Below are 12,122 nucleotides of genomic sequence, written 5' to 3' on the forward strand. Positions count from 1 at the left end.
AACCAAGGATCGGACACAGGCTCTGTTTCGTGAGGAAAGGCCTCTTGAGTTAGGTCTCTTGTACAGACACTGAGCAAGATGGCAGAGGCAGTGAAAGCACTTCACTTTCAGGGAGAAGAAAGAAAATAAAATTAAAAAAAAAGAGTACCTCTCACTTCTATAGTGGCGTTGGCTATAGGAGAGTTTGAAAACACAAACACGCACAAGTATTCCCCTGACTCTTCTGCTCTGGGCTTCAAAATCCTGCAGACAGGGAGAGAACATATGAGCTGTGTTAAGTACTGTGTTAGCAACCAAAAATGAGCAGGCTAGGAATTTATCTCCCCTCCATCCCCCTTTAATCCTTTAATTGAATTTCACAGTTATTACTTGTTAATTCAAGTTATGTTGTACAGATGTACCTACTTGAAACAAAGGATGTTGTTTGCCTAGAAAAGGGGTGAGCTCTACTCTGGAAAGTCAGTACCAAATTAGCTGGAGAAGCTGCATTTAGTTTAAAAGCAAAGAAGGAGCCCAACACCTGGTAATTATGCTCTGCAATTAGTTTGATGCAAGTCATCCTCAAGTCACTAGCCTACTAGGCAGATATCACCTCCCCTTCGGGGAGACACGCGATTTGTCTGTACTCTCTGCATTGAAAAAAATCATACATGGCCAACTGGAAAGCGACTACAAATACAATCAAGGCTCACACTGTCGTCTCATAAGCTGGGTTTTTTTGGTAACAGATAGGAGATTGGTCCATTAATAGTTTCCTCTGATTCAGGGTGGATGTGGAAAAACTGCAAAAGCTGGTCAACTCAAGAAGGAAGACACCACACAGGAATCTTACATTAAGACACTTAACATTAGGAAAGACTAATGCAATAACAACTAGGACAGGGAAAAACAGATTCAAGCCAGCCAAAAGAGCTGTGACAAATGCAAAAAAAAAAAAATCAAGATGAATTTACATTCGAGAAGGTGCTAACTTCAAGTCCACCAGCTTTTGCTGTCATTCGAAAAGCTTTTGGATACAAATGACTTTAAAGCTCTACACATGTTCTTCAGATATTTACCTACAAAAGAAGTCTTAGACTAGAGAAGCATATGATGATGTGACACAATTTACACTTCCACACAGCACAGAATAAGGCAAAGTTCTCCCCATCCCTCCCCTCCCTTTATTGAAAGGTTTCTTGGCTTCTTGTTTAATTATTAACTTTTTAAAATCACATTAAGTAAACAGCATGCAGATGAACAGAAACTCTGCAGAAGATCACTGTAATGAAATAATTTAATTACACACAGAAACTGCTTAGACACGTGGAAAAAGCTGCTCAGTTTAACACAAGACTTCGACTCAAGTCTTCACTGTGTTTACAGCACTTACTTTCCAGAGTCACCAGTGAAAGCCTAAAGTTAGCATGTCTTTCAGAAAAACGGCAATATACCCACTTTTCAGAGTTAAAATTAAAGATTGCTTTAATGACAGAAAGAATGATCACGTAGTATCAAACATCAAAGCACTAACTCTGTTTAAACCGTAGGCAGGTTCCTCCTTATTTCCTTGGGAAGTACGCAGCAACCCTGATCATTAGGATGCTGCTGGCAACGGGCAACTCCACCCAGCTGTTCCCATTACTAAGCTATCCTAAGACTCCGCAATAGTGAGGGAAGGCAGAGAATATCTGGCTTTCTGGAATAGCATTTAGGATCTTAATAGTTAAATATCCATACTCTGACCACTGCTTTTTATCCGCTATAGTCAATGCTTAAAGGGCAGGAGACTAGTAAGACATTGTATTCTTTCAGTTCTACATAAGCTTATTTTTAAAGTGTGAAACCATGGCAGCCTCTACTAGAGTATTGGTACCATAAATCATTAAAGCAAGTGTCAGTTGATACGGCTGCAAAGGTTTCTAGACAACCACCTGAAACAAGTTTGCTTAGCCAACTTCCCTCAGCCCTGTGGTTTTAGGAAAAGCCCAGCTTTTTGTAGATGCAGACTTTTCAGCAGATGCAAAAACACTCAAAACCCCCAACTTTCTTCAATTTAGCTCAGTAACCTGTTACTCAACTCTGAATTAACTGATGAGGAGAAATTCAGAAAGAAATCACTACTTTTCTCCTCCAAACTAGGAATATAAACTAGGGGACAGGTCTTCAGAATGAAAGCATGGGATGGCCAGAACCACTTCCAGGAACTTTCTGCTTGTAAAAGAATACACTATATATAACTCCTGCCCATTTTTAATTAAGATGGTGAACTAAGAAGTTATAGTTAACTCTGAGCTTTCTGACTATAGCTGCCTTCCAGCAGGAGCAGCTACATCAAGTTTGACTCAAGAATTAGGAAAGAATGTGTTCCATTTCTAATGGAAGTTTCTTTAATTTAAATTCTGAAGCTTTCTGAATGGTAAACACCACTGAACTTTAACGAACTACCAACATTTCACAGCAAAACAATACATCTTAATGACTGAAACACCAAGAACCTGAAACATTTTTTATTTAAGGAAAGTAGTAGAATGCAAAAGACTAATCAATCATGAAAAAAAATGCTGAAGTTAAATAACCTCTTTTAACTATAACTATGCTGACATGGCTTACATGAATTTGGTGTTTCTGGATCTAAAAATGTAAGTAACCAAATCAAGTTAGAAGTTAACGAACAGATCAAATGCAGTGTGACCACATGCAACGAAGAAACGTCACAGAGGGCCTGAAACCACAATATACAACAAAGCAGCTTTGTAAGCAAGCAGGAATTTGAGGTCTACCTTGCAAATGCAAATTTTCCCAAATTCTCAAGCTGTCTTGAGATTACAGCATGCTCTGCCAACCCTTCATTCAGGGGGAACAATGTGACTGTCTTACAGTCTGCCCACCTTACTTCTTCCTTCTCCAGGAGGTTAAAAATGAAAGCAAGTTTAATTCTTCCGTTACTGAGAAACTTGAAAGGAAAAATCCACCCTATCTTGGAACAGATTATAGAGAAATCATTCTCGATACTTAGTTTCCTGAATAATACTGTGCGATTTTCAGTAATCTTGATGCAACATACCTTTTGTACCACTCAAGCTGGTGCTTTTGGACAAGACAGCTCATCAAGTTAATCGCTAGATGAGAAACTCAGACCCAGCATTAAACATTCTACTGAGGAAATAACAGGATGTAATTATGGAACTAAACGAGACACTTTTTTTTTAACTGCAAAACTGAACAGCTAATGCTAAGTGAGCTAAAGTGGAAAACAAAACAGAAAACTTGAACACATCTTTATCAGAATCAAACACAACTTCCATAATCCCGTGGATAAAAGGATGCTTTGCTAAGGCAATGAAAACCTTGAATATTTCTTAAACCTGCGCCAGTAAGCAACATTAGTGTGGTAAAGAGCCCACAGTACTCTGCTAGAGACAGAAAGAAGTCAGTTGAGCGTGTAGGCATGCTTCCTTGCTTTGGTGCAGAGATGAGGCACAGTAACCCAAGTGCACTATAATACAGCGGGCCCTGACATAACCATCTTTTTCTGACATAACAGCTGCATAAGAAGGTCAGAAGTGGTCTAATGTCTCCAAAGAGTAAGTCACCACCAGTGGTTAAGACATTCCTTATGTGATCTTAGCTTAACGCTGAACAGAAAGTTGTATTTGTTATCTGTGCTGGACGTAAAGAGAAAAAATGGAAGGTTGGCAGGGAGCAAGAAAATTACACACACAGAACAGATCTCTGATGGCATCACTGGGCAAGCTTCATGTGCTCTCATCAATTCCATGGCAAGAAAGACTCATTTCAAGAATACAGTAACTCTCAAAGGATTTCTGCTCCATGCAAGCTACAATGAAATGAAGGAGGTGGCTGTACACATTCTGTTCTCCTTCACACCCTTAGACGGAAGGTAGAAACAAAGCCAGAGCGTGCGCACACGGAACACATTAATGCTGAAAATGCGGAGATACTGACAAATAAGAAGCACAAGTGATACAGCTGTACTGGTTTAATCAAGATTTATAATAATTCCGTTGTAGTGGTCTGACAACTCATCAGCAACAACTCAGACAACGTTGTCTTTCATCTCCCAAGGCCAGAAAATGACAAAAACAGCTGATTTCAGCAGCTATGTATGTGCTGCATTTCCCTGCATGATAAAAATGCACAGCTGCAGATCCATCTTTATGTAGACATAAGCAAGACAGAGACTGCACAATATACTTAGAGAAAAAGAAAACTAAAAGACTGTGTGTCTGTGCCTATGGCCACACATCACGTATGCTCTATAGAAGAACTAAATGACTTTGGATTGAAAAGAGAAGTTTACGGTATGTTTTTGTTGACACTATGTTTATATGAGCTCCTTAGGACAGCTGTAGACATCAATTTTTCCAGAGCTGTTCTTTCTAACACTATTCAGATGTACTTTCGGTGAAGCCTCTAATGCAGATCAACTCGATTTGTTTGACTACTGTGGAGCTGAACCAGGGACCTTGGGGTCTCAACATCCCATTGTCTATTCCAAAGCCTACCAGGTTTGTCATTCTCCAGTCTAACATGAAGATTATTCCAAAGAGACTTACTTGTATTCTGTAGTGTTTGAAGATTTTCTAGTGCCAGGGATCTCCTCTCCATTCTTCATCCAGTAACTGGCAGAAAGGGGGCTGGGACTTGTGGTGAGGTTACACTGCAATGTGACGGCTGGACCATACACGTGAATGACTACATCCTCGCTGGCATTGATCCTGGGCTCTGAAACAAAGGACACATTAAATAGCAACAAATCTTCACTGGCAGTTGTGCCATGCTAGTCTAAAATTCAGAGGGGAAGTGGGAAAGGAAAAAGACTACACAAGGAATGTCACTGCACTAATTTGGGAGACATCAATAAAGTCACAATAAACAGCTGACCGCTAGTGAAGGCAACAGCTTATGGATCAGCACCCCTATATGGAAAAAAAAGATATTTATTTTAGATTGTTTATTTTAACATCGTTACAGATTTCTGTGTAACAGCATTAATCTTTTTTCACACACTACTGACCATAACCTGGGAAAACGCTTGTCCTGTGACCGTACGTAAGAGATCAGCTGGTCTTTTGGAAGCAGCTTCTTTCTGGCTATTACTTGGTTCCTCTACTTACTGTGAGGTTTAAAAGAAACCCATTTTCTACATAGAATAGCCCTCAAAGATAGTCTTCTGGATAATGTTTCAGGACTTCCCCCTACAAAAAGACTAATGTCTACCTAAGGAAAATATCCTGTGCTCAACAAGGTATTTCAAATAGCACAGCCTCTCTGATTCCTGAAATTCGAGCAAGCACCCAGTGCGAGTAAGGCACAAGTCTGATAGACAATGGCTGAAAGCAGCCCTTAATGATTGATAATAAAAAGTAAGAATATACACCGTGTTAACATGAGAGTCGGGAACTATTTAGTTTATCTAAAGTAACCTTAAACATAAACATTTATGAAGAAAAAAATAATATGTGAGCCTCATTACATAAACAGACCACAAGAGTTACATACTTTGCTGGCTGCATCAGGAACTAAACCCGGGCTGTTTCACATTACAATCTTACCTGGTAACATAAAACTCACATTTTTTAGGGGAAAGCCCTTCAGAAGTGGTAAGATTAGTACATGGGCACCATCATTACATTTGATAACCGCATTTTCTTAAGATGGTGCAGATGGCTATTAGCATGCAACAAATAAGGCTGATGAATTTCTAGAATAGTAAGAGACAAGTTTCTTCTCAAACTTGGAAAAAAGACCTTTCTATCAAAGGTCTCACGGCTCACAGCGGGTTTCAAGAATTCTGCAAAAAAAGCCTTGAACACAGGATGACAGAGCTTAAAGGAAATTTAAGAATTCTTGCTATTAGTCTTCCAAAAATACGTAGATTTAGTATTGGCTATCATTTCAGCTTGAACTAAAGGTCACTGCTGTAGCAGTCTCTACCATGTAAAGGCTAGCGTCCTCTATCTTTGACGTTTTCCTTACTTTAAAGGGTGAAATGAATTCCAAAGACAGCTGTTGCCAGCTGCTCATTTCAAGGACCACGCTCACCCCTCTGAATGCAAGGGCTGCCCCCTCTGCCTTCTGGGCAGGAGGGCGAGGAAGTTGGGCAGTAACGAACGTCTTTGTGATTTTTGCAAGTCAGCAAAAGGTTTTTAATCTCATACATTTTGTTATGCCTTGTGGTAACATATTTGGAATATCAATGTTGTCATACACATGCAGTCTTTTGGATATTAATCTGCAAAGCACTTGGAACACAAATTATAACACAGAAAGAGGAGAAGTGGAAAACACCAGTACCATCAGAAACGTTGCATTTTCCAATCACATAAAAGATTCATCTATGCAGTAGTACAGTACTTAGATTATTGCCCAGAGAGGCAGGGAGAAGAAAATATCTACCTTGACAGAGCCATTCGACTCCTGTATATCCTTTCCCCCTTTCTTCAGCAGGCTGGCTATGTAGCTTCTTTCCACAGCTATTTAAAACTAGAACTATCACTTAACTGCAGAAAAACTGGCAGGTACTGTAGCAATGGAGGGTTTTTGACACTTCTCATAGACACTTTGCTATTACCACACATTTTCAACTGTGTTTCTTCCTCATTGTTCCCATGCTGGGAATTTTGTCCATGCAATGATCTGTTTGGGTCCTACAGAGTACAAAATTGTTTTATTATAGCCATACCATTACTGGACTGCCCTGTTAGGCTTTTCCATCCCCTACAAAAAGCTTGTGTGCATTCTCAGAAAAATACTAACAGAGATCTGGAAATATTTTCAGTGATGTGTTTGAAATAGTAATTCAGTGTCCGATCACTTATCTAGAAAAATAACTTTTGCTAGAATTCACTGATGGTACTGGGTTTTGTTTCAAACGTTTTTCTTTGACTACAAAAGCAGCGTCTTCAAATCTGTGCCTGCGAAATAAATGCAGCGTTTTTCATTTTAGGAGGAAGACGTTGGCAGGACAGGCTTAAAGGCCGCCGCAAAAAAGACCACGACACATCTAGCGTGCGCTGTTACAACAGATGCCGATGCTGTCTGTGCTGAGATGCAATCTAAGGCGGTGATCGGCCTGCAGCGATCCTGGAAATGGAAAGCATACACGCTGCCATCAGAAAGCGTTACATAAATCCCAACAACAGGAAAAAAGTCACCAAAAAATATTAATCTAGTCCCTACAGAAACGAGAAAGTTAAAGACTTAATCCAGGGCTTGACAGTGATAATCTTCTGGCTTTCATATTTTGTGGTTAATGGACTGTCTTAGGGTCAGCTCTTTAGCATCTAACATTGATGAACCAGAAAATACAAGTAAAATAAAAAAAACCCCACCTGCCTGGAGTTCCAATGACTACTTCTGCTAATTCACACCTATTCTTACCTACGCCTCTGCTAAGCTGCGATGTCCAGAAAACATTTACAGTGGTCTCAAGCTTGCTTTGCTGCAGTTCGCTGGGGCCCTTTTGTGTCTGACTTGCAAATTTTTGAAGTTTTAGGATAAAAAAAAAAAGGCAACTGCAGTCTCCTTCACATCTTTCACCTGCATTTAAGTCCCTTTGCTTTTTCTTTTTTAATAAATTAATTGGGCAATCCTAGCCTGATTTAATTCTAGAAGACAAACTGCAAATGGAATACTACTGGGGCAGCAACATCTGCAGAAGGATGTCCACCTGAAAGAGCAAGATGCTGAACAGTCTCTTTAGACATCCCTTAAACTGCCCATTTTACATACGATCAGATTTTTTACATAAAACACATCCATAATTGAAGTTCTTTATCCAAACTAGGAACAAGATAGAAGCTAGACACTAGTTCCTGGGTGCTAACTTAAAAATCAAGTCTGACTTGACCTCCTTGCATTCAAGTTTTGGTATTTGAGAAAGGCTGTGATTTAAAGGACAGTGAAAAGAGGTTGTGCTCTTTTGTCACATTTGATGTTCCCTTCCCGTGATGCTGATGTCAAGTTAAGGCCAGCAGCAAAACAGCCCCCATCAGCTGGAAACTCTGATACTGTTCAGTCAGAAAACTCTTGTTTCAAAGACAAAGTGCATTCCACGCACACAATGAGACATTTTGGGTAGCTTCAGATAAGATGGTCCCCATCTTCCAGGGATGGCTTGGAAACCTGCTCCACCCCTTATCTCCATTTCCAGCATGGCCACACAGGAGTTTGATGTCCAAGTGGTCTGTTGCCCAAGTAGTAGCTGGTCAGATCGCTTAACATACACAATAGATAGCGTAAAAGCATTAGAGGATTCCATTCAGTGTTCCCCACCCCTATGAATAAAACACAATAGCAGAATTATCCTGGGCACAAGGCACTTCGCAATGAAGTCACGATACACACTCCAGAATTAGTAGCACCAGATGCAACAAGAGGCTGTTGACTGGGGAGGAAGATGAAAGGTCAAACTTTAATCCCAGGAGCAGGTTAGTAGCCTGAGAGAGGAAAAACCCACTTTCCATATGGAGACATCTTCACACTCCCAAATGGTGACTTTTCATATGAAAAGGATTTTCTCCCTCAGTAGGTGACTACAACTGACTGGACAACAAGGAGAGGAACGCAGGCAGGACCACCACAGACTTGCCACACTCAAGAAAAACTAAAGGTCTTAACAAGGGACAGTGGGGATTTCCAGGAGACATGACTTCCTAGAAGACAATTTTTTTAGCTTTGTCTTAAGGTAGTATCATTTCCTAAAATGACACAGCTCTTGCTGTTGTAGGTCATGCAAGTGGTCTCTCCATCTGAGTCCTTTGGTACCTCAAAGGCCAAAGGAGGGATCAGGGATTAGGTATGAAAGCCGAGCAGGTTTGAGCTGACTGACCCAATGCCACTTAAATTTTCAAGTCATCATCAATGTTGCTTCCATTTTCCAGAGAGAAGGTCTCTGATCCAGCAGCACCAATTGCAGCACCATGCTTTAGGGAGAGTTTTGGGTTTTGGTTTTTTTCCCCTTAAGGTATCCAAAAACATAACTGAGAACACAATTACAGAGTTTGACATTTTTGTACCCAGACAAAACTCAAAGTGGTACATAAAAACTTTATTTATGCAAGGAGCACAATAGCAAGACCACACCTATGCTCTATTCTCTGCCACCTTAGGACATTGAGAAATCACCAAGAAAACAAGTTCTCCCACACCTCCATGCAGCAGGCTCATGTTGCACATTTAAGTCACTCTGACTATAACTCAACATGCATTTGCCTCATCTTGTTAGCAAATGCAAGGGTTTTGCATCTTACAAGAAATGAAATGGGGTTCTTCTGTAGTGACTGATGATATAAATTTCCAAACTCATCTGGGCCTGCTTTAAAAGCTAGCTGAATGCAGAAAAAGTCTTGTAACAATAGACACCAAAAAGCAATTCTGGGTCAACTATATTCTCTGCTTTTGAAAGTTTTTCCGCTGCCAAAAGTTACATTCTCAGATGAAAGTCATTTAGCTAAAGTTATTAGTTCAACACTGGGGGAGGATACTCTTCCCCGCTCTTTTCACAGGCTGGATTAAGAATAACTGTATCAGTTCAGTGGTCCTGCATCAAAGAGCTCATTAGGAACACGCTGCTGTTCAGAATGGAAAAGAAACACCACGACTTCATGGAAAAATCTAAACATTAAAGGTCAAATGCAACTGAAAGGGAAGGATTTGTACAGAAGCATATATGCAACCGAAACCACATGAGAAGGCATTCACAGAAATTCCAAGGGAACAGAAGAAGTAAAAATAAAAGAGTTAGACCTGGGAAGAACACAGAAATTAAATATAAAGGCACTCACGGAGAAGCCAGCATTAGGGTGGCTGGAAACCTACTACAAAACTAAAGGGGGCAGGGGAAGAACCACAAATTCAACACTGGGCTTGTCTTCACACAGAAGCTATAAAACGGATCCATAGATTTTCCCAAGTCCTTTGATCCTACAAAAAGACAGGGATAGCAGACAACGTCACCACTACAGGCAGAGGAACAGTCTCGGGTTCAGAACAAGAGGACAAGGTAGCAGAGCGGTTTTATGGGGGTAAAGGGGAGGGTAAGGGTCACTAGACTGCCTCTAGATACTACAGTACCGCTACTGTAGGGTGCCGGACTCACTCTGAAGGACGCTTATAGTAGCCTGGGCTCGAATCCACGTTATGGAGGGATTTTGCCTCAAGTCATTCCTCCTGGGATCGTTGCTGGCCCTGCACTCGTAAGTCCCAGAGTCTTCCAAGGTAAGGCGGGTTATTCTCAGCACACTCACCCCATTCGCCCCGTAGGCAGTGTTAATGGTGACACGGCGCTTCCGAGCGCCATCCCACAGCTGTTTGAAAGACTCAGCCCGGTTGACTTCAGCATACCACCACTGGATCTCTGGAGTGGGGTTCCCAACCACATCACAGTACAGTTCAAAGGCGTCCCCCGTGAGCTTAGTTTCTGACATGGGCGACTTGACAAACCCAGCTAGAGGGAGGGGCAGCAGAAACGCAGTGACAGAGCGGCAGAAAACAAAAGATCTTATAAAGAACAAAGCAACGAGGTGCAGAAAACAAAGAGTTAGATAAGACATTAGCATCTAAAATAACACAACTTTTATAGAAAAAGCAAAACACAGAGCACTTGAGGATGGAGGTCAGTAAGTTTGTGAGCAGTGTATTCCCATTCAACAGAGTATTCAGATGGGAGGCACGGCTTCACGGCACCAAGTGCTTATCCTTGCCACTCCGGGGATCCAGCCGCAGCGGCTGTACTTGGGAAGCCACGGGCTGCAACGCACACCAACCAGGAGGTACCTCCAGGCCATAGAGGAGACCGATGGGTTTTCAAGCCTTTGTCAGTTGCGTGGACCTTGTAATTGGCACGTGCTAAGTGTTGGTGGCCAGATGTCTTTTCTCGAAGAGTCTTCTTGCTTTATATGACCTATCTAGAGGGGAGAAAGGGGTAAAACCCTAACCTTCTGCCCTATGCAGCTCACAATTGTGAATTCTGCCTTGACGTCTTCTTCCATCTGTTTTGGACCTCTGAGGCAAGGAATTCCCCAAGATACAAGTGACCTACTTTCCTGAAGTAGCTGGATCACCACAGCTCCAGGAATCACACAACCTTCTAAGGTAAAGGGAATTTCGATGGTATATACACACAGAGGCCAAAAGAGGCATCGTTAGGTAGGAAACAGACAGCATCAAAGGTGCTTCAACAGATAACACGATTTTTGCCTTCTGAAATGAGATGCCGTGCTGACATTCGTGATCAGGCCGAAATATCCGTATTATGGCATGAAATCCTTCAATACTTACCAGCTTCAGAGCTGTGTTAAAGAGCACAGACATCTTAAGTTGTCCTCCAATCCTATTTTCAAAGGTATCTATTCAAAAGTATTGCCTTAAAGCTAGTCTCTTCCCCTGCAGGCCCTCCCTAAAACTAAGAGATTAGAATACAGCTGGCCAGACAGATTATGCAGCAAAAGCCGTCATACTGCTGTGTTCCCTGGGCAGCAGGACTTCTCATCAGCAAGCGGAGTTAGAGTGCCACACAGCTGATAAAACTCGGTTTCATCCCTCCCCTCAAATTCACAGCTTATTTTGAGGAAGAGGATTGAAAGACAATTCAGTGGATTTTAAAAAAGAGGGAAAGGTGAACTTAAAGCCCTAGTAACATTTCTGATGCACGCTCATTAAATAGTATTCCCCGCCCCGCCCATTGTTTGCCCACACTCATGAAACAGTGAAACAAACAGTTGTACATTGACAGACAATTACACAGGAAGTTTGTGCTATAGATGCATCTCTAAAGAATCATGTGGGCAAGAAAACAAGTCCAAGAGACTCTAGAGCACACACAGAAACTGTCCCTTGCCGGCACAGTTCTGTTGGAAGAGCAACTGTGCAGTAGCTGCAAGTAAGAGCTACAAGAAAAAAAAACACTCAAAAAAAAAAAACCAAACCAAAAAACGACTCAGAAATTGTTTCAATTACAAACTCATTTGACAAGGATTCTCCAGCCTTGTACTCCAGCACTAAAGGAGGCGAGGTCTACGCTCAGTAGCAATACCACAGCAAATAATCCATTGCTGCAGGGAGAGAGAGGAAAAGCTATCGCACCAGAAGTGCCCTAATTACTAGCAGTTACAAAC

At 41.4% G+C, this 12,122-nt stretch overlaps 1 protein-coding gene across 1 annotated transcript in view; it reads right to left on the minus strand.

The window, feature by feature from the left end:
- Window positions 1-10,506, minus strand: part of NPTN (neuroplastin) — a gene marked incomplete at its 5' end in the record, with an annotated part of 32,318 nt that extends 21,812 nt beyond the window's left edge. The window contains 3 exons of the mRNA XM_010294393.1: window positions 149-243; window positions 4,560-4,728; window positions 10,106-10,506. Coding sequence (XP_010292695.1) covers window positions 149-243; window positions 4,560-4,728; window positions 10,106-10,506 — 665 coding nt within the window. The remainder of the gene's footprint in view (window positions 1-148; window positions 244-4,559; window positions 4,729-10,105) is intronic.
- Between the last annotated feature and the right edge of the window lie 1,616 nt (window positions 10,507-12,122).

The sequence above is a fragment of the Phaethon lepturus genome, unplaced genomic scaffold, assembly GCF_000687285.1.
Source record: "Phaethon lepturus isolate BGI_N335 unplaced genomic scaffold, ASM68728v1 Scaffold11309, whole genome shotgun sequence".
In the NCBI taxonomy this organism is placed as follows: domain Eukaryota; kingdom Metazoa; phylum Chordata; class Aves; order Phaethontiformes; family Phaethontidae; genus Phaethon; species Phaethon lepturus.